Raw genomic sequence first — 27,076 nt, 5'->3', positions numbered from 1 at the left:
ATGAGTGTGTGTGTATGTGTGTATATAATATATATATACATATATATATATATGTATATATAAACCAAACTGTGCATAACAGATGCTCACAGCTTCTTCCATAACATTTTTCTTGGTATACAGAAATGTTTGTTTTGATGATTTTCAAGGTCAAATTTTTTTTTGACTAGGCAATGGGGTTAAGCGACTTGCCCAGGGTCACACAGCTAGTAAGTGTTATGTGTCTGAGGCCAGATTTGAACTCAGGTCCTCCTGAATCCAGGGACGGTACTCTATCCACTGTACCACTTAGTTGCCCCTTTTCCCTCATTTGTGTGAGAGGCAGCTTGGCAAAGTTGACTTTGGAATCAGGAAGACCTGGATGCAGATTCTATGTCCGACATGTACTATAGAATGCTGAGCAAAGTCACTGAACTTACCAGTGGCCCCAACACCTCTCCTGTTACGTATTCAAAGCAAATATCCCTTTGTGTAGGCTAATCAATGGTAGGTGATAGAAATGGAACTGGAGAACTAGCCATTGATGGCTAACAGCAAGAAGGACACAATGGGTGGGGGCTCAAGCTAATAGCATTAGAGAAGAAATGCCCTCAATCCCTCAGGTACCCCCTTTAGAATACTAAGGGGCAATGTAGCAGCCAAGCTCTGGGATAATGAGGCAGATGACATTTTCTCCACCTCTGACAGTATATGCAATAACCCCTCACTTCTAAAAATAAGGGAAGAAATACCTTTTCTTTGAAAGAAAATTAATTTTTTTAAAAGAGAAAAAAAGAAACTTACAGGATATCTTCGTTGTATATTTAAAAGGAATAGCAATTGTACATTATAGATTTGCAGTTTCATGTGCAATCACCTTTTTATTATACTGTTGTGGAAATGCTTGTTTTATTCCATAAATTACAAATAAAACAAATATAAGAAAAAAATAAGAAAATTTCCAGTATTGGAAGAGAAGAAAAAAGAAAGCCAAAAGAGAACTGAAATTTTTGAAACCATTACACTTTTTATTACCTTCAGAACTGAGGAAGACATTAAAAATGTCATTTTATGCCTTATAAGAGTTAACTCTGCCCTTGTTATCCTTTCTGCCAAGAATATGTAAAACTGGCATTAAAAATTCTGCCACTCAGAATCAAACCCTATCAATTTGTTGTGACTTTTGCCCTGAAAAAGTGGGGAGGGTGCAAATGTCTCAACAAGAAGTGAACAGGTAAACAAAATTTGGGCAAGGTGTCTCTGAGTTCTAGAGAGAAGGTAATGGGGTCAGGTCACCCTGGCCACCTCTGCTACTGCTGCCCATGACAGCCCCTCAGCAGGAACACATGGGCTTAGGAATAACCAGCTCAGTGCAGGATTTTGTTGGGATTAGCCAAGAGAAAGGAAAGAGCAAAGAGATGGACTTTGGAGCAAGAAAGTAAGAAGAAGAGGTCAGCCCCAGCTCACCTAAGCAAGCATGCACACTCCACTACCATGTGCAAACAACCATTTCTCAATCAATCAGCCGGCCAACACTTATTAAGCACCTGCTATCTGCCAGGCACAATTGTGACGCTTTGGAGGTTGTGGTATTCCATGATTTAAGGCCCTGATTGCATGAATCCTGGCAACATTGCAAAGATTGCAAAAGGGGATTCACAATCACTTTTTGAAAATTAACCAACAATCTACTCAGAAAAAACCTACAACAATAAAATAAAGAATAAAGAATGCCCATTGTCCAGACTTTGATAAACAGTCAGATAGACAACTTATTAAAGTAGTATCTCTTTCATAGACATTATAGATCAGCCAATGACACCAGAATTGAATAGACCTAAAAGGGACCATCTCTTGACCCCAACCTCTTTATTTTACAGATGAGGAATCGAAGACCTCGGAAAGTTAAATGACTTGACTTCCTTGTCAGCCTTTGGACAACCTCCAAAGAATTAAAATTAAAATCAAAATCAGTGAGGCACACAGACACACAGACAGTTTCCAAAAAAGGAAATAAAAATTTAAATACTAGGTAGAAATTTCCCAATGATTGTGCTTTGGAAAATCAGGGGGAAAGAAAGCATCTGGTGACTGGATTTGATGACCATAATCTGCCTGGTGTCAGATCCAATCTATTCCTGCTTGTAAGTAAAGTGAATTTGAGTGTGTGTAAAGTGGATTTTTTTTATATTCTTTCTTAGCGTTTTCTTCCCAGGATCCATAGCCATAACAATCTCTACTCCCCAGATGTTAGATACGTTCTCATGATCATGGTTCAAAACAGTTGCTACTGCACAGTCATAGTAGATATAGGGATGAAGTAATGTAAAATTGTGAGGCTATTGATGGCAATTTGCCTTCTTTGTTGCCCTATAAAGCAAGTGGGCCCTGGTCAGTGAGTGGGGACCCCCTTAGGGGTTAATATGCAGGCTGGAATGCTGTGCATGCCTCAACCAGCCTCCATTGAGGCTTGAGGGGATTTAGGAGAGAGCACAAGTTGTGCTGGTCTTGACTGACCCTATCAAGACAGAGGGATAGTTGCCCCTCCCTCACACTGGCCCCTGCAAGAAGGGTTATTACGGAAAGCTGTAGAAGTTGGTGTTCCCATTATCAGCAAACTCCCTTTGAGAAGACTAGGCTAGAATAAACTAAGCTTATTTAACCCTTTATTATAACTCCATTCCTGTCTTCCTGTCTGACTGGATCAAAAGGGAACTTGATAGTGAGAGAGGGACTAAAAGCCCTCCTGTGTCTCCTACCTAAGAGATGGTGCAGTTGGTGTGTTTACCTGCCTAACACTGCTCCTATCTTCTCTCCTCTCATTCTATGGTCCTCACACTAATACATTCATGTCTCACTCTTGATTCTCTGCCTCCCCTATCTGTTGCTCTCAACCTTGGGCAAAAATTTCTTCCTTAAGATCACTGGAACCACAAGAAAAAAACAAATGACAAGAGAGACAGAAAAAGAGAGAGACACACACACACACACACACACGTGTGTGTGTAAGAAAGAGAGAGAGAGAGAGAGAGAGAGAGAGAGAGAGAGAGTTCTCCTAAACACTTGGGAGCAGTCTAGTCCAAGGATTCTCTCTCCACGTGGTCTTCCAATGAATCTGCTCCCAGAGAGGGCTTCTCAAGCCTTTCTAGGTCTCAACAACCAGGGGCTACAATAAGAATAAAGAAGTTTAATGGCAAAACTCAGAAATCTCTCATGCTTTTTCTCCAGATAATATTGAGCAATATATAGTGTGTTAGAGCTGAAAAATTAGATGTTTCATGTTAAGAGAATACTCAGAAATTTTCCAGCATAATTTTTTTTATTTTTCCTCTGAAATTTTCATTTTTGTTTCTTTTTAAAGTTTTTATTGATATATTTTGTTTTTATAGAACTTCATTTCTGAATATATCTTTTCCTCTCTGCTACCTTTTGTGCCATCCCTTGAAACAAGTGATCAAAAAGAAAAAGACAAAAACAGCTCAGCACCACTAATTAACATCAACCAAGTCTGACAATATGTCCAATATTCCACACCTCCAGTCCCCAACTTCTGCAAAGAAAGGAGGTACATGTACTCATCTCTTCTCTAGGGCCAACTTTATCAGTCATCATAATTACATAGGGTTTAGCTTTTTCTTTTTTGTTGTTCTTTCTATTTTCATTGTTATAGTTTTTACCCATGTCCTTTGCCTGCCTTTGCCTACTTCACTTTAGTCCAATCATATATCATTATATTCACATGCCACAATTTTGTTAGCCATTCCCCAATCAATGAATATCTATGTCATTTCCAACCTTGCTCCTCACCCCCCAGAACAAAGTACTACTATGAACATTTTATTGTATATGATGCTTTCTTTCCAGCTTATATCTTCTTTTTTTAATCATTATTTTTTTTGGCTAGGCAATGAGGTTAAGTGACTTGCCCAGGGTCACACAGCCAGTAAGTGTTATTTGTCTCAGGCCAGATTTGAACTCAGGTCCTCCTGAATCCAGGACAGGTGCTCTACACTGCACCACCTAGCTGTCCTGCTTATACCTTCTTAGGGTTCATGCCTAACAGACTCAAAGGGCAAGCATATCTTTGACATAAATGTGGCCAGGACAAAGGACTTCTTTGTAACAAATGGTGTGGGATTTTTTTGTTTTAAAAAAGTCAGGCCTCCTGGGAATTGCAACTCCCCACTGTTACACATACACATAACCTAGGAGAAGATGGAGGAAATATGGGATTGGAGAGTACAAGATCTGGCCATGCCCAAAACTCAAGGAAAAGAAAGACTTAGGCTAAGAGACAGGGTGTCCAGGAGGGAAGAAGGATCCACAGGCACAGGGATGGGAAATAATTTCCCAACTATTCAATGACATCCAACATCGTCGTCCACAATAAGCAGCTACCTGATGGAAGGAAGGATCTGAGCAGTAATGGTCTTGTCCGACCATAGTTGTAAAGCCAAGTGGCCACAGGATTCTGCTTTTGCCTCCCCCTCTCACTCTTCTGTCTGTCTAGGATGAGCAAAAAGGAAAAAAAACTCACCTTTGCTCTTCTCCTATTCCCCATTGCTGATGGCAGTTTTTAAAACTGATTCTTTTTTTTCTTCATGAATGAGTATATTCTCTCTGTCTACAGTGTTGTCATTATTTGGGATCACAGTGTGTTGGGTGAGATGGATGGAGGGGGACAACTCTGAGAAATGTTATATGTCGCAGAGTATCTTCACTAGCACTCAGTAGTCCTGGCATGGGAGATTAAAAAACCTATGTGGGAGCTGTGGCGTCACAGCTTAGTTTATGAATGAACCTATAACTCTCATAACCAGAACCCTAAAACTTGAATTGTGGGTTTACTTGGATTTCTACTCAAAGAATGGGTTGTTTGGAGCCATAGCGTCACTAAGGGATGAGAACTTGTTCCAGAGGCTAAATTCTAAAAGGGGGGGGGGGGAGAAGTAGGAGGAACTATAGGAGAATGGCCTGTCTCAGAGCTGGCATAGCAGTCGTGGTTTTTGAGGATTTCAACTCCACCCATTTCTGGTTGGAAAGGGGGAAAAAGAGAGCAGAGATCCCCTGTGCTCTGTAGGTCCACCTGGTTTTATTGGCACAATTCCAAATTACTTTCCAGGATGACTGAATCAATTACTAGTTCTACCAAGAGTGTATTGGTGTTCTGTCTTTCCACAATCCCCCCAACATTAATTATTTCCATCTACTGTCATCTTTACCACTTTGTGGGATGTGAGGGTGAAATCTTAGGCTGTTTTGTTTCCTGCATTTAATTTCATTTAGCCTTCTACAATAAAGCTATAGACATAGAATTTTATGGACTCTAAAAGTATACATTCAGTATTATTCAAATTATTTTTCCAATGTATAACTTAATCCTAGTGATGAGTCTTCATTGTAGCTAATGTCCACTGGCAAATAAGAAGAGTTGGCCTGTGTTGGAGCTTTGATTCTTGACTTAATTGCTTGTTGATTTAGCTGTACTTGTTAAATCCACTAACTCATCAAAGAAGGGTTAAGGAATTTTTTTAATTACTTGGGGAAAATGAGTCAGCAGGTCCACTGGCAGGAAAAACAAGGTAGGCATGGTGACTTAAGAACACAGGGAGCACCTCAATCACGTCTTGCTTCAGCTGAAGCATAATAGATCATGCTGTAGCCTCTTATTTTAACTTTGTGTGTATCTTTCTGTAGCGAGTATGTTTCTTATAAATAGCGTATTATTATATTCTGATTTCTAATCCATTCTATTCTCTACCATGTTATAGGTGAGTTCACTCCATTTACATTCACAATTATGATTGTTAACTGTATTTCCCTCCATTTTATTATCTTATACTTATCCTTTTGTTTTTTGTCCTGTCCCCACTTTAATAGTCTATTTTGCTTCTGATCACTGCCTCTTTTATTCTATCCTTTGTCTTATTCCCTCCCCCTCTTTCCCTTAACCATTTTTCCTACTAGTTCCCTGTTGGGTAAGATGAATTCTGTATCTGTATCCAATTGTGTGTGTTTATTCTTCCCTTTTTGAACCAGTTCAGATGAAAGAGAGTTTTAGGTATTGTCTGCTTCTCCATCACACTACTGTGTCTTTCCATTGTGCAAACTATTCCTTGTGTGCTCTATTTATTAAAGACTTTTTCATGGTTTTCCCAATCAAAATTTGGTCAGATGCATTTTGTAGGTTGTTATGGAAAAGATGTGCTGGGAGCTAAGGCAAAACTGCTTCCTTTCACTCAGCTATCTTGACTCTGCCTCAACCACCTCTTACTGGATTAAAAGAATTATCTTCACTGGTTTAACTTCCTAGTAATCCCTCTTAAGAGCAATAGTCTTGAGAAAACAAATAAACCATTGCCTTTGAAGCAAAAGGTTATTGACATAAGCCTCTTTATTGATGGACACTACTCAGTTAATGAAGATTCCTCTGCAGAGAACACTTGGTAATTGAACCTACAAAATTCTGTAGCTCAGTGTTTTATGTAAAAACTTAATTCAGTCCATCAATAAATATCTAATCTGTGATTTCCACAGTTTCTAAAAAAATGACTTTTAGAACTTGGACTAAGTAAAATTTCTAAATGTCTGAATTGTCACATTGCACACCTATAGACGAAGATAGATCAGTCTACAGTGAGCTGATACAGCTTTTTTCCATTCACTTTCTAAAATTCAGAGAAACATAGGACAATTTGTATGAGTTGATGCAGAGCAAAGTAAGTAAAGTGAATGAATTAAAAAATGAATAAATGACTGAAAAGGCATTTAAGTACTTACTACATGCCAATGTGCTAGGTATCAGGGGCATAAATACAAAAAGCAATATTGCCCCTACCCTAAACAAGCTTACAGTTCTAATAGGAGAAGACAATACATATAAGGGAACAAGAAGTGTCTTAGTCTGCAAAGCCACAGGGATTGTGAGTGGAGTCATGGGTCAACTGACTGACCTGCCTTTTCTAGGAATAGTAATGTGATTTGATTACTTTTCCCAGAGCAAGAAGTGGAAAAGGGGTGAGAGATAAGTGAGCAACATGGCAGAAAGATGGCTGGAATGCATCATGGTAGATCTGGGGTCAAACTCTTACCAATCAGAAGTACCCAACCCCAGAACAAGAAGTGGAGGACCTAATTTAGAGGCAGAGGGTGAAAGGCAGAAGCATGATAGAAAGACGGCCAGTGTGCTCCCTCTCCAGAACCAGAAGAACAACACACCCAATGTCTACAAGAAATTGTGTCTTTCTTTGTGCCTGTATTCCCAGCATCTAGCACAGTACCAGGCATATAGTAGAAGCTTAATAAAGACTTGTTCGTTGATTGATGAAAGATGAAAAGAAAAACAATAAAAGGCAGCTAAAGTCAGATTAATCACAACAGCCTATCTTGATATATCCCTTGCAGAGATCTAGGGCGTGACAGGTGCTGAATGCTACATATGTGATCACATGTGGTAGTTTTATCAGAGGTTTTTGCTTAACTGTCTATTATGGGGAAGGGTTCTATGGTGGTGTGGAGTAAGCAGTGGACCTATACACTATGGCATAAATAGTAAAAGCCATGAATAAATAAATAACTTTATTTACCAAGAAGGAATCCTGTGGGTCATTGATAGCTACTGATAGTACAGTTTTGCTAGTGACAGCACTCTGGGAAGACAACAATTTCCCTATACACTTGAGTAAGGAATACTCCCTGTTCCATGGAAAATCTGATTATGGATTAGAAATCGGCAAGATTTCCTGCCTGCATCTTGAGAACTTCTGTGAAGAGTTGAGGATTTGGTGAAACTTAAACAAATAGGAAAAGAAATTTATCTAGGCCACTTCATCCTCTTCAAGTAATTGCATTAAACAATTAAATTTTTATAGTGTATATTTGATATTTACCATGTCTTGTTGACCCTGAAAATTTGAGAGAAACTCATAACAAACCTAACTAAACGAATGATATTGCTGTGTTCTGCTCATTAATGAATAGGATGTTTCAAGACAACCTTGCCAGGTAAAGTGCCCTTTCATCATTTCACAGTATATAATTTGGTAAATAATATCAGATAATCAACAAACACTTCTAGTAAATGTTGGCTCCTAATATTTCTTTTAAAGCCTGTTCAAAAGTTCATGGCTGTACAAGGAAAGGCAGGAAAAAACCTATAGAGAGGAGAGGATCTGGGAGAAAGGATTATCAACAATGTCAAAGACTGTAGAGAAATCAAGAGCTATGAGAACTGAGAAAAGTCCATTCGATTTGGCAATTCACAAACATTGGTAGCTTTGGAGAGAGCAATTTCGGCTGAATGATGTACCTGACCTTAGGGCAGCTTGGTGGCACAGTGAATATAAAGTGCCCAGCCTAGAGTCATGGAGACATTTGAGTTCAAACCTGGCCTCAGTCACTTACTAGGTATGTGACCCTGGGCAAGTCACCTAACCCTGTTTGCCTCAGTTTATTCATCTGTAAAATTAGCTGGAAAAGGAAATGACAAACCACTCCAATATCTCTGCCAAGAAAACCCCAAATGGGGTCACGAAGAGTCAGACACAAAAGCAACCCAACAACCTGGTCTTAGCCATCTTTATCCAGAGACAGGTCCAGGTATAGGGAGGAATTCTCCCTGCCCTCCCAACCTTCACTTTGCATGTCCATGCAGAGATGGTGGATGAAACCTAGAGAAATTATTTCAGAATTCACATATATTCTCTTCCTCTCCCCCTGCCAAGGTGTGCTGGGAGAAGAGGGGTGGGGAAATGTTAAGTATTTATATTGCTCCAGAGAAACTCATTAAAAATGAAAAATTATAGAATCTTACAGTTTGAATGGGCCTGAAAAATCATGGAGCCCACTCCTCTCATTTTACAGATAAAGATATTGAGGTCCAAAAGGGTCTTGGTCAAGTACCATATTCAGTTAGTGGTAAAGCCAGACCTAGAGCTCAACTTTCCTGATTCCCTACATAGTGTTTGAATTATACCCTGATGCCTCTCTAAGTGTCCCTGATTTAATCCCCTCTCTAGGAGGAAAATAGACTGATGTTCCTCTGTGGAAGACACCAACATAGACATGTGCTTTCCTTTTAATTGCATTTCCCTGGAATGATAAAGGAATATTGTATGTTGCTGTTTGTCCTTTATTCTCAAAGAGGATCATGACATCAGGAAAATGATGCCATGACTTGCAAGTGAATTGGATTTAAGTGAGGAAGGGCTGTTCAAAGTCACTTTTTCTTCCAGAGTTATCTAGGTCTAGTGGCAAGATGTAGATCAGGACTACTGGAGATGATCCCCAGTAAAGGAATATCCCCACTATTGGACTCAGTGACCAATAAGATTTGTAATGGTGGCATTGGCCAATAGGGGTCTGGTATTCAGACCGTGAACAGGGGGTTCTGCCTGCTGCCAACCCACATGAAGGATTTGGTGAACCTGCTTCTGAAAGCGATGACATATAATGGAAGATCCCTGCTCCCAGTTCACAACATGCATAGGTATGTTGCCAATCTAACGTGAAAAAATAACACACAATAAAAAGGAAGCTGAGCCCCTTCCTTAAATGGAGGTCCTGGTAGTAGCTATTCACCCTCCCATCACAGGGGCTCCAGACATTAATGAAAATGGAGATGTAATGATACAGAATGAAGAGATTCCTGGGGCATGATGGACACCTCCAGAAGAGAACAGCAGACAGGAAATGAAGAGAAAATAAGCAATGACCTTAGAGAGTATAAGAGGAGGTGGAAAAAGAGAGGCTGCCCCATATGCAAACCACCATTGCTGCTGCCACTCATGACAGGAGAATGGGAAGAGCCAGCTCTATTACCAAGAACAAAGCTGTGAAATTTAAGCTTTGCCTCTCCAAGAGAGTGGTGCCAAGCAATATCCCTAGGTTCAAGAACCTATTTATTTTCTGATTTTTATTTGCCACTGACTTTTTAAAGAAACTGGATTCTGTAAAACTACTGTATTTGTATATTGTATTGCTGACTTATCTATGTGTCCTTTGAGGTTAAGTATAGATAAAAGAGAGAGGTATTAATCTTTCCAGATTCATAAATGTGATTAAAACCCAGAAATAAAACCCACTAGAAAAATATGAGGGATTGTAACTAGACTAAAAGAGATATTATTGACTCATATTTTCTATTTCCCCAAGGCAGAGAGGAATGTTGATGAAATCTGTAGTAAAAGTAACCTAGGAACATGTGATCCTCAAGCTGCCATTTTGAGAGGATAGAAAAGAGTTTTGCTGGGAGGTAACTGCTTTCCCTTTGGCCTTCTGAGGGCAGAGACCCCTCACTCTCCCCAAGTTGAAGTTAGTAGGAGGAGTTGGGAATACGGAGCATAATCACGTGAGGGTGGAAGCCAATGAGAAGACAGTAATCGGTTTTGCTTATCAAACTTCCTACAGTCTACCTCATGCTTCATCCAACTGCTGGATGTGGGAGCTTTCTAGGGATAATTTTTTTCCAAAATGTTTTCATTTTTCATCTGCTTTGGGATCTTAAATACTGTTTTATTTTTCCTCCTGAATTTTTAAAAAGCAGGATTTTTCAGATTTATTGCCATAAGCATCATATATATATATATATATATATTTGTGTTATTTATTTTTTATGCTCAAGCAGCAGCCAGACTGGGAGCCAGGAAAGCCTAAGTGTGAATCTTCCCTCTGCCACTCACTGGCTCTGTGTGCCAGGCCAAATCACTTAAACTAGCAATTCTCTAAGAGCTATAGGACATCTCTAGGCACATTTAACTGGTGGAGGGAAAGATGATACCCCTTCAAGGTACAAAGGTAGCACACAAGATATCTTGAGGCTTCCAAAAGACAAAAAACATTCCTCTAAACAACCAAGATAACAACGTTGTATTTACATTGCTGATAACTCCCTTAAATATTACAGTTTATTTGTTGACTTCTCAGGGCAAAGTCTCATTTTTCAGCTTCTGTCTTGTGCTGGAATAAGAAGGAACATTCTCATCAATTGAATCTCTCCCTGCTATTTCAAAGGTAAACTGAAGAAATTTCTCAGTAGAACTTGGAGGAGGTAGAAATCATCAGACAAGAAGACCCAGGAATGGCCCAGATCTGGAAGATGGAAATTACACATTCAACCCCCGAGGGTTTATTGCTGTTGTCCTTAGAGTAGTTCTGAAAGACTCAGAGCCTTGGTTTCTGCTGTGTGGCTAAGGTTTTCTCATCAATTGCCCAAGGCTGTTAGAGAAAACCTCACAGGAAGCTGCTGCCATTTCCTGAGAAGTACCAACCGAAGGCAAGAAGCAACCTGGTGGTTCATTTTCCTCTGCATCAATCAATCAATCGATTGACATTTATTATGTGTCTACTCTGTGCCAGGCACTGTGCTAAGTCCATAAGATACAAAAAGAGGCAAAAAACTGCCCCTACCCTCAAAGAGCTTACAATCTAACAGAGAGACAAGTAAATATGTGCAAACAAGCTATATGAGGAAAAATGGGAAATAATTAAGAGAAGGAAGGTACTGCAATTAAGAGAGGTTGGGAAAGGCTTCCTGTAGAATGTTGGATCATCCATGCCCACCCCCCACTTCTAGGGGGTCATCTTGTCTCGTTCTACATGAGTATCATCAAATTTCATAAGCTGGGCCTGACTCAGATTGGTCCCCTGGTAGTTTTAGGTCTGCAGGAAAATTCTCAGACGAAGAGATTCTCCCAATGCAGGATAGCACCTTTTGGAGGGGCAATTTGTTGTCTTAGTCTTGGACTATTGCCTGGAACACAGAGAGTAACCCCGGGGTCACACAGACTATTTGTCTGAACTAGAATGAAATGAAACATTCATAATCCAACATTTAACAGTCAGTTTCTTTTGCTGGATCCTCACCCAGGTTATACCCACTGATCCTATGTGTCCACAGGACTTTGTCCTGGACCTTCATAGTTACATAAAATTCTTGACCATAAAATCCTATATGTGAATGGACCACTTAAAGTCTCAAGTGCTGGGGCAGCTAGGTGGCACAGTGAATAAAGCACCGGCCCTGGATTCAGGAGGACCAGAATTCAAATCCGGCCTCAGACACATAACGTTCACTAGCTGTGTGAATCTGGGCAAGTCACTTCACCCCAATTGCCTCACAAAAAAAAGTCTCAAGTCCTTTTTGAGGACAATAGCACACTCAAAAATTTATAAATAAATTGAGATAGAAACTTTTGAGGGTAATATTTACTAATTAATAATAATAATAGCTAGCATTTATATCACACTTTGAGGTTTGCAAAGCACTTTACATATGATACATGCACACACATGTTAACTCATTCAACCCTCGCAACAATTTTGTGAGATAGGTGCTATTATTATCTCCATTTTATAGATTAGGAAACTGACACACATGGATAGAGCTTAGTGCCCTGGCTCACACAACACAGCTAATACTTGTGTGAGTAGGACTCAAACTCAGATCTTCCTGATTCCAAGTCTTCCGCTCTGGGTACTACACCACGAAGTCTCTTTTGCTGTATCCTCACTCATCTAGGTCACACTCACTAGTCTTGAGTATCCCACAGGGTTCTCTCCTGGACCTTCTTCTCTTCTCCCTCTCTACTATTCCACTTGGTGATCTCATCAGCACCCATGGATTCAATGATCATCTCCATGTTGATGATTCTCAAACCTACTTATCTAGCCCTAAGCTCTCTGTTGACCTCCAGGCTTATATCTCTAATGCCTAATGGACATCTCAGACTGGATGTCCTATAGACATCTTAAACTCAACATGTCCAAAACTAAACTCTATCTTTCCCCACACACACACACCCGCCCTCCAACACCTTTCCAGTCTTCTTACACTTTACTGCCCTCCACATACTCTTTGATCCAACGACACTGACCTCTTTGATTTTCTCGAATAAGGCTCCATCTCCTGACTCATCCATTTTCTCTGGGTGTCTAGAATGTTCTTCCTCCTCATCTCTGCCACCTGGCTTTCCTGACTTTCTTAAGACAACAGCTTTCCTGACAAGTCCCAGCTAAGATTACACCTTCAAGAGGAAGGCTTTCCAAATCCCTCTTAATTCCAATTAATTGTTTTCTGTTTATCTTTATATAGCTTTTTTGTACAATATGTTGTTTCCCCATTAGATTGTGAGCTCCTTGAGATCAGAGACTGTCTTTTGACTTTCTTTGTTTCACCAGTCTTAGCTATAGTGTCTGGCACATAGTAGGTGCCTAATAAATGTTTATTGACTAACTGTTTATTAACTAACTCTCTTCCTATTTGCACATTACAAAGGGCTTAATTCTTAGAGTGGTCATTTACATGTGAAATGGTCAAGAAACTAGGCTGAGGATCCCACAGATAATGGAATTGGCTCTTGTTAGGTATGGCCTCAGTGTGTTTAAAAGCAGAAGAACCAACATACTGTCTATTGAGCTTCCGAGTCAAATGAGAAGAGAGCTAGCAATGAAAGAATGAATGGAAAATCATTTAAGTGCTAACTATGTGCCAGGCTAAGTGTTAGGTATAAAAATATAAAAGGAAATGCTATCTCTGTCCTCAAAGGGCTTACGTTGTAATAGGGGGTACCCACATACAAGGTCATGGTGTCCACACATGATCTAGTATCATGCAAATTCCAGCACCAACAGGTCACTACACTTCTAATTTTTAAGGACATAAAGAGTAATCACATTGGTTTCTCCAATGGAGATAGTACATAGAGTCATAGGGTAATTAATAGACATACCCATTTCTAGAAAGGTTATGTTGGTTTAATTACTGTTCTTAGAGTCAAAAGTGGAAAAGGGGGTGGGATGGGAAGAAGGAACTCCAATGCCCAAGTGGCCTATGAGAGGTGGAGAGTAGAGCAGAACAACTTGATAGGAAGATGTCAGTCAAGTATCATGATGGGCATAAGGAAGCCTAGGTATTGTGAACTAGTCAGGTGCTTGGGGTCTCAGGGCAGGGGCTGGAGTACTGAGTTGAAGGCAGGGAGTGGAGTGCTGTGGCATGGCAGAAAGTGGGTCAGTGTGTGGAGGTGAAGCTCTAGAAACTGTGCTTCTCACCTTTTCCTTTATGCCCCTTGGAAAGTGTGGCAAGAGAAGAGGCAGAGGAAAGACTCAAGAGCTTCCTTCTTCTTCCACTGTAACTGGCTCTATTCTGGATTGACTTGAAATTCAATCCCCAAAAGTGTTCATTATTTTACTTCTTTATGTTTCTACTAAGGCTAACCCTACCCGGTGACCACTTCACTGTCTCTGCCAAAGCTAGTTTCCTGACCCCTTCCAATGCAAAGGGGCTACTCAAAAGTCTAAAAAGCCAAAGTTTTAGATTCTGAGCCATTGAAACATTTTAAATACATTGGGGATGTAGACATGAATAAACATGTGTCTGTGAGTCTGAGGAAAACATCTGCTTCCCCAAAAAAGTAACCTTTGAGTCCAAAGAAACAGAGCCATGAGGTTGTGTAACTAGAGATCCTTAGGTTGGCAATGATGAGATGAGGTGACTGATCTTATCTTGAAGGAGGCCTCCACTATTTTAGAGATTTCCATCCTAAACAGAATATTCTGGTGAGATTAACTACAGAGAAACATCCTTGTGAAACTAACCTGAACTTTGGGAACTCCTGAGACTCCAAGTTAAATTCTAACCCCTAGGTTAACACATTATCCCTATCTGGTCCCTATGAATCAACCTCCCAAATAAGGAATATGGCTCAGCAGCCTCACCTGATAATCTCAGTCCTTTTGCCTGCCGTAATCTCACCCTGAGGCTGTCTAAAGGCATACATTTATGCATGTTTTCCTTTGTTTTGTGGGTTGTTATCCATCAGGCAACTTCCTAAAAGCTGCTGCTAACAAATCCTTTTGTTCGTGAAGTTTGGATTCAGTCAAAGGACCACACTTGAGGACCTAGAGGGCGGGTTCCCCACCCCTGATATAGAGTATAAACAACTTTTGTTGTTACTGTCACTGTTGTTCCTGTAAATATCATAATGAAAGCAGACCAATCATAGACATATTTTAATTATATAATTAAGCAATCAATAATACTCTGAATCATTTGTCAAACCACCAATAAGCAGAGCTTAGTAATTATTTATTTGTTGCTTGCAGCACAAGTAAATGTTACAGATGAATTCTTCTTTTTCAGAAAATTATTTGCCATAAAAAGCAATGAAAAGTAACCTTCATTTCCTTTCTGCCAGCAATCTAGGGAAAGAAAATAGTATTTGAAAGTAGCAAGGGAGTAGAAACTTCTATTTCTTAAGGAATGGAGGGGTGGGAAATTGCTTTACGGAAATTACATATGAAAATTGTTATTGACCAATGACCTATCTCCAACCCAAAATATATCTCTCCTCCCACATGTAATGTTCTAGGCATTTGTGTAATTGCTTTGCAAATGAACTAAAAGGAGTAGAGATATGTAAGATGGAGAAAGTCTATGAGATTAAAATTAAAACTGTACTAAAAAGTTCTGGCATTCATGAATGTGCCACTTTTACCTACTCCCAAGCAATTTTTCTCCAAATATACTAGAAAACTTCAAAGAGATAAGACAAATTACTTTTGGTGTTTTATTATCTCAAGACAGCCTCAATTTTATTGTATAATTTTGAATGCTGACAGGAGTGAAAAACATTGGAAGGAAAATGCAAGAATATTGTGTTAACATTAAGGAATCTCTGAAAGAATACATTCTCATATATTCACTGTCTGTCTTCCCCTTCTTTCCCTCTGTCTCCTTCCCCCTTTCCTTATCTACTTCCTTCCCTCTCCCCACCACCTTCCCATGCTTCCCTACTTCTCTTACCCCCACCCCCACTTCTCTGACCTCTGTCCATCTCTGTCTCTCTGTGACTCTCCTTATCTCTCTCTCTTTGTGTGTGTATGTCTCTCTCTGTCTATCTCTGCTGGTCTCTGCATCTCTATCTCTGTGTCTATGTCTTTCTCTGTCTCTCTTTTTCCCTCCCTCTCTCCCATTCCTTTTTATCCCCATAGTAGGGATGAAAAGATGAATCCAAAAACTTTTCTTGTTATTATCACTGCTATTCCTATAAATTCACTTTCCCATCTTATTCTGTGTTCTGACGAACTGCTTTTCAAATAAATGCTAAAGAAATTAAGTAAAGTCATGAAAAAAATAACAATTAACCGACCCAGGAAGCAACAAGAAGAAACCATTGTTTGCTACTCTACAGGGCAATGGAAGGGGGATTGGGAAAGAATTAAGTGGCTGAATTGCTACAAAGATCACAGAATCAGTGCATAGTGATGGACAGCCAAACAGGTAAATCCCAAAACTTAATGAGTGTGGCAGAAGCATCTTAACCCCTCCCTCCCCCAGGCAAGTTAGGATAGTTTTTTCTTTAAAAGGTATTGAGACTCTTCTCAAGAACTTGGTTGGTTCAGGGAACTCAAGTCTCAAACTGTTGTCACTTTCTCATCTAAGTACCATGGACTAAGAAGAATGGGAGGGGCTGGGAGATTGATAATTGATTGCTTGGGCAAAGCTTCGATCTTAATGCAACTCAAGGGGAACTCAATGTCTATCCAGGCTTTTTCCTGCTATGGCTAGGTAAATCTTCGTTTGTTAACTACTCAATTACTTACAAGTAACTCATTTTGTTCCAACATCAAGCCTAAACTACCAGGATACTGACATTATTCTGGCCAGCCAGAATAATGGAGAGGTCTTCAAAATCACAGCTAAGATTTTGTCCCATGACATTTGTGAGTGTGGTTTTCTCGACCTTATTTTCTACCTCTCTTACACACATACACACACACACACACACACACACACACACACACACACATACACACACACACCCCACATGCCTAAATGGGAAAAGGAAGCAAGAAGAAAGAAGGAATAGATATATTGCATAGTTATCCCACTACTCCAGCTCGGTTTTGATTTGGAAAGCCTTCTATTAAAAGTAAAGGTTAATTTGTTTTTTTTTTAAATCACCAATAAATGAATGAAAATAGAAGAAAGGAGGGTATGAGAAGGTGGGAGTATTTCAAAAGGTGCTTGTAAGGAGAAGTGATAAGAAGTCAAAGGAAAAGGTTTTGCCCCAAATCAGAAGAGGAACCTATCCAGTTGCCAGGTTACCTGGATGGTCATTATGATGTGAGATAGTTACATTATGATGTGAGCATTGCAGTTGAAGACCTAGAGGTGGAAGGAACATCAGAAACCATCTGGTCCAAAGCCCTCATTTTACAGAGGGGGATACTGAGAACCAGAATGGTTAAGTGAGTCACCCAAGGACACACAGGTAGTAATCTTCAGTGGCAAGATTCAAAACCAGGTTCTTTGACCCCAGAGCCAGTGCACATTTAAAAATGTAGCTCTGGTCTACATTAGGGAGAATTTCCAGGGTAAGAACAGTCATTCTACACAAGATAGGATAAAAGAGATATTGAAAGTAAAGGGGTGTCTTTCATTCCAGATTAATTCAGGGCCTATCAATGCTCTGGTCCTGAGCCCTCATAGGGGCATGGGCATTTAACATGTAGCAATTCAATCACTAGAGTGAGAGGACTGGCTCTTATACCTCTTCATTGAAGCACATCTCCCTCTTTTCTGTTTCACAGCAATTGACCATCATGGAGAAATCTGAAAGCACCTGCTTGCTCCACTGCCAAAAGAGGCTTCTGATACGCAAGGCTCACAATCAACCTAAAGTTCAAACAGGCACCCATCAGACACCAGCAGATCTCTTTCCCAATGTTCTTTTTCTCTTCACTTCTCTGGTCACTAGCCCTCTTTTAAGAAGTATGGAGAGACTGGGCCCTTAAAGAATTACCCATAAGCTTCTCTTCCTCCATTTAGGAGGCTCATGCATATGGCTACAATCTTCAGAAGACCATGACTTCCTGGCAAAATAATGTGGAAAGCCAAGTGTGGAAGGAGTCATAGAATATGGACTGTGAGACTAGTTTGATTGAGCTGAATAACTGAGATCAAATTCATTCCTAAAACCATTTCCCTCAAGATCAGGGTTTCCTTTCCTTGCCCATAATCTTTCCTGTTTCCATTTGTGTAGACACAACCTGCTTTATGGTGTTGTATATTTTAAATCATTTTAGTTGTTTTTTTATAATCTGACCTTGTCCTAAAAGGCAAAAAAATAAAATTTATAAGTGTTCATTTGCATGTTGTCTCCCTCATTAGATTGTAAGCACATTGAGGGCAGTGAATGTCTTTTTGTATCCCCATCACTTAGCACATAGGCACTTAATAAATATTTATTGATTGATTTTTTCCCTTTCTTAAGTAAACATTCAAATAAACAAACATTTATTAAACTCCTGTCTATTGTGAATTGAGCACTGTATTAGGTTTTGGAGGAGATAAAAACATAGATAAGAAATGGTCCTGGTCTTCATGGAACTTCCAGTCTGGTATGGGATATGACTATTATACATAATATTAGGAATCAGACCCATGACTTTATGAGCATATGAACAAAAGAGGAGATTCCATCTACCAATGTAGGTCAGCACCTTTTCTGAAACTTATAGTCTTAGTTGCCCAGAGCTCTGAGAAATTAAGTGACTCACTGAGGGTCACACAGCTTTTATATGTCAGAGATAAGATTTGAACACAGGTCCTTCTGGCTCTGAGGCTGGCTCTTCTATCCACTATGGAGTGATGCCTCTGCATTATTGTTGTTATTGTTCATTCTTCATTTTTGAAGAGGACCAATGACATCACGGAGTGATATCTTAACATGTGCAAATTGGATTTAAGTGAGGCAGAACTGCTCAATGTCTTGAGCCTCATTCTCTCTTCTAGGGTTATCAAGGTGATAAATGATCATGATCAATGCATTGGAGACTTACAAAGTCAAGTATTATGTGATGCCTGAGATGGAAGAGGCCATTACCAACTCAGGGCTGTGGCTGAGGTATGAGGATTTAGGTAAGCTTCATGAAGAAAAATGGTGTTTGACTTCCCACCTAAAGGTAAGTATGAATTAGACAGGTAAAAAGAGGAAAGTAAAACATTAGGCTGTACTTCCAGTGAATATACCAATGTGGTTGTCCAGGAGAAAGGAGCCAATCAAAGAATGATGGGAACTCAATACTCACTCAGACCAGTTTAACACATTACTGACTAACTCACTGGGAGCCTTTCTCCCTACGTCTAGCATATTTTTCATGCTCCTTTTAAAGCAATACCCTGCAAAGAGAGAAAACTCAATTGGCCTTTATAAACCAAAGTTTTTGGTAGACCCGGAGTGTTTTCTTTTGAAATTACAAGGACAGAGACATGGAAATAGGTGACTGAATTTCATATTATAATACTGAAAGCATTCTCCTCCTCTTTAATCAATTTTTTTTTACTAAGACTAAGTTCTTTACAAAGAACGCGTGAAGGACATATGGATGAAAATGAAAAGGATGTTACATACTCTCGTCTCTTTCTCTGTTGCTCTGTTTTCTGGCACAAAGTTATATTAAAAGTGAACGCCTCAGGAAGGAATGTCAGAGGAGTATATGTTTCATCTGCAGTCAGATTATTAAAACACCGTGATCAGAAGACAGGTGAGGATTTACAGCAACTATCCACATTTGGGTTTATGGTTCGATTTTTATTTATTCCCCAAAGCTCTCTAAGAATTAGGCATACCTGCATGAAGAGAGAATTAGAGGTCTTATACAGTTAAAATTACTGGGTTTTATTTTTAAAAGAAAGTAGTCAGCTTAACCATTTCTATGGACCTAAATTCATTGGTTTGTTCATCCGTTTAACAAGAATTCATGTCTGCATCCATAACCCTGGCTTAGAAACTCCAAGAGGAGAAAGGAGTAATGGTCCTAATAAAGCTTATAACCTTACTATGCAGGTAAAACATACACACACAAAACAGCTGGGAAATAATTGCAAGGTCAACACACACACATACACATATACATGCACATATACACATACATACCCCACATATATGGATGTAATAGTGAGAGGATGATGAGATCAACACAGAAAGCTTTGGAGCTGAGAGCTCTGAAGGTTCAACCATCTGAAGAAGGTCATGAACCTTGGGACGGTGTGGCTCAGACTCAGTCTCCACCTGAGTGATCTCCTCTGTGTTCTTTCCATTCTGGCCTGAACAAAGACAAACTTCAAAGTGGTCTCAGATGGGGTTCCTACCCAGGATCAACATGTAGGGAAAAGAGCACTGACCTCTGGGTTGGAAGTCTTGGCTTAAATTTCTTTTTTAAAATAATTTTTTATTTTTTCCAATTACACATAAAGACAATTTTAATATTCATTTTTTGAATTCCAAATTTTCTCCCTCCCCCTCCCCTCCCTAAGAAGGTAAAAATTTTAAATAGGTTATATATGTGCAATCATGTAAAACATATATCTATATTAATCATTGAAAGAAGAGAGAGACCAAAAGGAAAAATTGGTTTAAAGTTCTGATTGCCATTTGCTAGTGGGTGACCTTAGGCAAGTTATTTGGGTTTTCTGAGCCTTAGCTTTCTCATCTGTAAAAAGAAGTTAATAAAATCATCTTTAAGGTCCATTTTAGCTCCAATGTTCCAGTAACTTTTTCTAGGACTTTGTTTGTGGTGGGGGGGAAGAATTCATAGGATCATAGATTTTGGGATGAAAATGATGCTTTGAAGTCATTTCACCTAATTCCTCTTTTCACAGATAAGGGAAATGAGTTCCAGGAAAAGCTCACAGAAAAATGGATGTTGGAGCAAAATACCCAGAAGTAATTACCTTTCTTTCTAGCCTCACATCACAACTTAGGGCTTTAGGGAATTTCTCTCCAAGAAAATCTTGGGGGCATTTTCCCCATTTTGATGGGAAGGAAGAGGGGATGGTGGGACAGACTCATAGAAAAATTAAATGTTTCCACTTTCTGTGAGGAAAACAGGAAGTATCACCTGGAAAGGGGCAAAGTGTGCCTATTCTGCTGCTGGCAGGGAGTTAGTCATCTGTTTGGGTGAGTCTGCATCTTTCTTGATTCTCATATCCCATTGGCTTTCAGTAAACTTTGCCAGGTCCCTTAGTCAGTCAGTCAAAAAGCATTTATGAAAGAAAATAAATTCTAGAATTTAGTATGCATACACATATAAAGAATAAAGTATTAATTTTTCTTTTCCAAGGGTATACCAAAAATGCTGTTCCGTGATAAGCTTCTCAAGTGCCCAGGAGGTCTGTGCAACCCAGGCTGGGAACCATAAATCTCCATCTTTCTTCTTTTACCGCAAAGCTGAGAATCAGATGGGTTCTGGCTTTTTATAAATGAAATATTGGTAATAAGAGCATGGGGTGCTTACTGCATTGTCAATACGGGCAAATTGTCACTTTTCCCCCAGGGGACAGCATTGAGTAAAAGGTGCAGCAAGCTTCTGGTGGTGAGAGATGAGCTCTTGAGGTGACAGTGGAGGTGCTTTTTTGGTGAGGAAAAGAAGATAGCTAAGGGAATAAGTGATTATTGATCTCTGGATCAGATGGAGTTGATGTTTTCCCGCACGTGACTGCTGTGGACCTGGCATCTGTCCCTTAGCTACAGGCTGAAGGACGTCAATAGGTGCTTGCCCCATTCCTTCTCCTTTTCACACCTGTGGCCATGTCCGTCACTACCCTGTACTTCTGTCTCTTCTTTCTGGCACATTCAAGGTCTATCAGATATTCCTTGTCCAGACTCAGCTGAGAGCAAGCAGCTCTCAACAGCAAACTGGTTCTTTTTGGCTGGTCTGAGCACTCTGTGTGCACCGGGAACAATTAACTCCGACAATAACAATAGGTCTCTCCTGTCCTCATTTACTGTTGTTCAGTCACTTAAGTCACGTCCAATTCTTTGCCACTCCATTTGGGCGGCTTTCTTGGCCAAGACACTGGAGTGGTTTGCCATTTCTTTCTCCAGCTCATTTTTGCAGATGAGGAAACTGAGGCAAATGGGGTTAAGTGACTTGTCCAGGGTCACACAGCTAGGAAGTGCCTGAGGCCCGATTTGAACTCAGGTCTTCCTGACTCCAGAATAGGCATTCCATCCACTCTGACCCCTACCTGCCCCAATCCTAAATGGGCTCATTTTGAACCTGCTACACCTCAAGTTTCATCTTAGCTTTTCGTTCCTTTTCAATGACAAACTTCTCAAAAGAAGTTTTACATTCACTACTTCCACTTCCTGGTTGTCCACTCAGTCTTTCAATCTGGCTTCCTTATCTGCCCTTCTGTTGCATCTGCTTTCTCCACCATTTTTGATGACTTCTTACTAAATCCAATGACCTTTCCTGCATTCTTATCTTCACTTTCGGCAGCCTTTGACACTTGCTCACGTGCTTATTCTTGATCCTTTCCCGTCCTTGGTTTCCATTGCTCACTTTGAACTTTACAATGTCTCTTTGAGCCCTTTTACTTGTTTGTCTCCCCAAACTTGGACTGTTGAAATAGTCTCCATTCTTAGCTTAGATTTTAGCTTCCACTCTCCTCCTTCTTTTATCTATCTTCCATTCAGCCATGAAAATCATCTTCTAAAAGCAGAAGAATGCTTTTGGAAGTCACTCCTCTGCTCAAGAACCTCCAAGGACTCCCTGTTCCCTCCAGAGCAAAATACAAACTCTTCTAATTGACATTTAAAGCCCACAACAGACTGACACAACTTGCCTTTCCTTCCTTATTTCACATAATTCCCCTACATGTGGGGGAATACTCTGCATTCCAGACAAACTTCCCAAATCAGAAAAGGTGTTCCCCAAATTCAAGATTCCATCTCCTGTACCCCCACCTTTGTACAGGTTATCCCCTATGGCTCAACTGCAAATCTTCACCTTCACTTCTTAGAAACTCTGACTTTCTTCCAGGTTCAACTCATGGGCTCCCTTCTACAGCTTTTCCTGGTACCTCTAACTGTCAATGTTCTCTCTGTTAAATAATTATGTGTATATTTGTATGTATGTATATTATATATATATTATGTGTGCATATATAGCATATATGTACATATATTTACATATATATGAATATGCAACATCTCTTTAGCTGTTGTATTCTACCACTCTCCACCCAGCAGAATGGAAGCTCCTTCAGGGCAGGAATGGTTTTATCTTTGTATAACCTTGTACCCTAGCAAAGTGCCTACATCATAACAGATACTTAACAAACATTGCCCAAAAAGGATTAAATTAAATTGCATTTATATTGTTCTTCTAATCACTCCACAGCACATTGAGATAAATTATACTTAAAAAAATTTTATCCATAACTTTGGAAAGGAAAGGGAAGAGGGAAGGGAATAGAATAAACTTGTTTTAGGTGCCTACTATGTGCCATGCACAGTGTTAAGAGCTTTATAAATATAATCTCATGTGATATTTCTGACTTTTTAATAAAATAATATTATAGTGAAAGATAGGTGAAGGTTTATCCTGACTCAATGAAATTTGGGATCCCTTTTTGTCATTCTCTACAATATCTCTGGTCTATCAAGTCTCTGCTTGGAAAATTCCAGAATGGAAGACCTCCTACTCTCTGAAGCAATCAGTTTAGTTTTTGGACAGCTCTCTCTATATGTGTGTATACAGACAGATAGATAGATAGATAGATAGATAGATAGATAGATAGACAGATGGATAGATATGTGTATGTATATATACAACACATATATACACACATATACACGTATAAATACACATATAAATGTATGTGTATGCATTGTTTATATATGTATATACATGTATGCATGTGTGTATATTCATGTACACAACTTTAATTCCATATAATTGGGTGCCTTTGTAAGCCTAGGTATTTTATTCTATGTATTTAAAAATATTCTTCTGAGAAGGGGTCAACAGACTTCATCACCAGACCAAAAGGGACATGACACAAAAGAGATTTAAAATTCCTGGTTTAGTAAAAAAGGCAAAAGATTTATATTTATAATACAAAATAGAACATAAGTTCCAAAGAAAAGTATAATGGGCAAAGACTCTGTTGTGGCTATACTGTGTTTGAAAAATAAACTAAGCCTAATGGAAGTAATCTCTTCACACAGTGTATGGTATTTGTTTTTAGTCAATCAGTCAAATAACATTTATTAAGAGGCCACTATGTGCCAGGCACTATGCTAAAAGCTGGAGATGCAAAAAAAAAAAAAAAAGCATGGGCCCTGCCCTCAAGGAGCTCACAGTCTAATGAAGGAAACAACGTGCAGACAGCCATATATAAACAAGCTCTGTACAGGATAAATTGGAAATAATCTAAAAGAGAAGGCACCAACATTGGGGTGTGGGGGTGGGCAGGCTTCTTGCAGAAGGTGAGATTTTAACTGAGACCTGGAGGAAACCAGAAAAGCCAGGAGGCATCAAGTCAACAAGAATTTTTAGGTGCCTCCTATGTGCCAGGCACTGTGCTAAACATTCAGGATCCAAGAAAGGCAAAAACTAGTGTTCCTGCCCTCAAGGACCCCAAAGTCTAAAGGGAGAGACACTATGCAAAAACTATGTGCATAGAAGAGCTATATCAGATAAATTGGATCTAAACCAAATAAACCTCAGTGGAAAAGCTGAGACAAAGGTGGCCCAGGAAAGGCTTCTTGCTGAAGGTGGGATTTTAGCTGGGACTGGAAGGGAAACTGGGAGGCACAGACATAAAGGGAGAGAATTCCAGGAGTGGGAAAGAGCCAGAGCAAATGCCCCAAGTCTGGAGATGGCACATCTTTTCCAAAGAACAACAAGGCCCCAGTGTGACTGGATTGCAGAATACATGAAGAGGAGTAAGGTGTAAGAAGACTGCAAAGGTGGGAAGGATCCAGGTTATAAAGGATTCAGAAAGCTAAATGGGATTTTATTAATTAAGTTAAGTCACAGACACCTACTGATTAAGGAAGCCTTCTTTGCCTAGTGTCTGGAAATAGCCACACTCCAGTTTTGCAATGGCCTGGGTTTCTGCTGGTACCCTTAGGAATTCTTCTTCCTAAAAATAAACAGGGTTATTTTTATGGATATTTAATTTGGGTGGGTAATAGGTTAGCCAAATAGCTACATGAGGTTCACTAGAGAAAAAGTCCTGGGGGATGAATCTTACTCAAATTACCACCCATTGGAAAATGGTTGAAATGTTTATTCCTGACTCCAAGCATGACACTTTCCTCATTGGTGGAGAGTGGTGACTCAATACCACATGCCTGCCTGAGCTGAGTGGTTACCATTTGAGAATGGGAGAGGAGAGACAGTATTCCCACTTTGAGACAGAACAGGTATGATTCCACATTCTTTTTTTTTTGAAGCAATTGAGATTAAGTGACTTGTCCAGGGTCACACAGCTAAGTAAATGTCTGAGACTGGATTTGACCTGAGGTCCTCCTAACTCCAGGGCCAGTGCTCTATCCATGGTGCCATGTAGCTGCCCCTCCATATTCTCTTAAGAGAGAGACCCATGGAGAGAGAGAGAACAGGCTTTGAAAGGCAGACCACTGATTTACAAAATCTGTTATTTCTCCACGGGCTTTTCTCTTAAGACAGTCTGGAATCACATGTGCCCTCTCTTAAAGGAGGAAGAAGGAAGAAGGTCTCTCCTCTCTCAAGCTCATGTGCCAGCTCGTTATTGAGTCATCATTCCCTCCACCAATGAGGAGATTGTGAGGCAAATGCAGCAGGCTTGAAGCCAAGGTTACAAATGTAAACTTTTTTCCATTACAGCTTTGTTTTTCTTTCTTCAGCCAAAATTCTAAGTCAAAGGAAGAAATTCCCAAAGAAGTCAATGGAGTAAGTTCTGATGCCTTCTCCTGACCCTATGCTGTTTCCATCAGTATGGAGGGATGATAGTAGTGGCTTGGAAAGTGAGTCTTGTTGGCAGAGGAAACAAACCAATATGGCCAAGGAAAATTATAGTCTAAACTTTGATGTAGCAATCATTTCATTGATTCACTGATTATTCTGTGGTACCTACCCGGTGGCCATAGCATTCTTTGGGGTTTTCTGTTTTGCGGCATCTATCCAGTAGTTTTTCATACATCTCAACTATGCTTAAAAGCACTGTAAGAGGAAACCCTGGATGTCATCTTAAATATTCATACAGAAACCTGTGAGATATTTTTGTACATTAAGCTGTATGAATGAGGGAATAAAGCATGTTAATTTTCACACTTTACTAATTGCATAAAATGAACATAAGCCCATATTTTTGTGGGACCTTGGCCAAGTTGCTTAACCTTTTGGGGATCCAGGCAATTCTAAGACTCAAGGTGGCAGAAAAAGTGTCAAGATCTGCATCAGTGAAGAGAATATACCTATTTGGGAGTCTCATTCCTATCCCTACTCCTGTGATTCTAACAACTTGATTCCTCCTCTTATTAGAATACTCAAGAAGATGCAACGTGGTCTGATCACTCCATGACACTTCAAGCATCCACATTTTCATTAGCATACCTCCTCCACCAATGCTGATCACAACACAATGGCTCACCCTTGTGAGTCACTGTGGTAGGCCATTTTACTACCCTAAGTCCAGCCTGTGGTTAAACCTCTACAAACTCATCCAGGCTGTTCGTCAGAAGACAGGCTGCAATTACTTGGAGGCCCCATATTTAAAGCTTTTCTGCCTTTGTGGGATGGACCCGCTCATGTACTCCTTAGGTATAGCTGTCAAGATCCTAACGTGCCATTCATGCCATAATGAAACATGGCCCAGATTAGTACTCCAGGGAATGTGGCTGACTGAAGAAAATGGAAAGGAGAATTGATGGATGTTGGTAAATGATTGGATAGGCAAGGGAAGATTATGCATCAGCGAGACAAGAAAGACAATGCTGGAGCATTTCTTTCAACTATTTTGAAATCCAATCCAATAAATATATACTAAGCACCTACTATATGCAGGACACTGTGCTAAGCACTGAGAATGTAATAAATAAAAAAAGAAAGACAGTTCCTGCCTTCAAGTTGCTTACAAGGTATGAAGGACTTCTTGATTGGTGGAGTTGAAACTAAGCAGTGCAGCCATTCAGAGAAGAAATCAACTTTCCTTAAGTCCTGGGCACACAACCATGCACAGCATTCTTTCTTTGGCTATAATGAATTCTAAGAGGTGATATGACCACCTTCTGCCATGTCTCTTATAGCTCACCATCACCAC

General features: G+C 39.8%; 1 protein-coding gene and 1 pseudogene across 1 annotated transcript in view; one reads left to right on the top strand and one right to left on the bottom strand.

Moving 5' to 3' along the window:
* The window catches only part of RASSF6 (Ras association domain family member 6), a 100,435-nt gene extending 82,326 nt beyond the window's left edge, over nucleotides 1-18,109 (top strand). Inside the window, exon 11 of the mRNA XM_027854553.1 lies at nucleotides 17,569-18,109. Coding sequence (XP_027710354.1) covers nucleotides 17,569-17,575 — 7 coding nt within the window. The 3' untranslated portion in view covers nucleotides 17,576-18,109. The remainder of the gene's footprint in view (nucleotides 1-17,568) is intronic.
* Nucleotides 15,546-27,076, bottom strand: part of LOC114037619 — a 29,638-nt pseudogene continuing 18,107 nt past the window's right edge.

The sequence above is a fragment of the Vombatus ursinus genome, unplaced genomic scaffold, assembly GCF_900497805.2.
Source record: "Vombatus ursinus unplaced genomic scaffold, bare-nosed wombat genome assembly UNPS02010461.1, whole genome shotgun sequence".
NCBI lineage: Eukaryota > Metazoa > Chordata > Mammalia > Diprotodontia > Vombatidae > Vombatus > Vombatus ursinus.
This window is presented reverse-complemented; position numbering and strand designations above follow the sequence as displayed.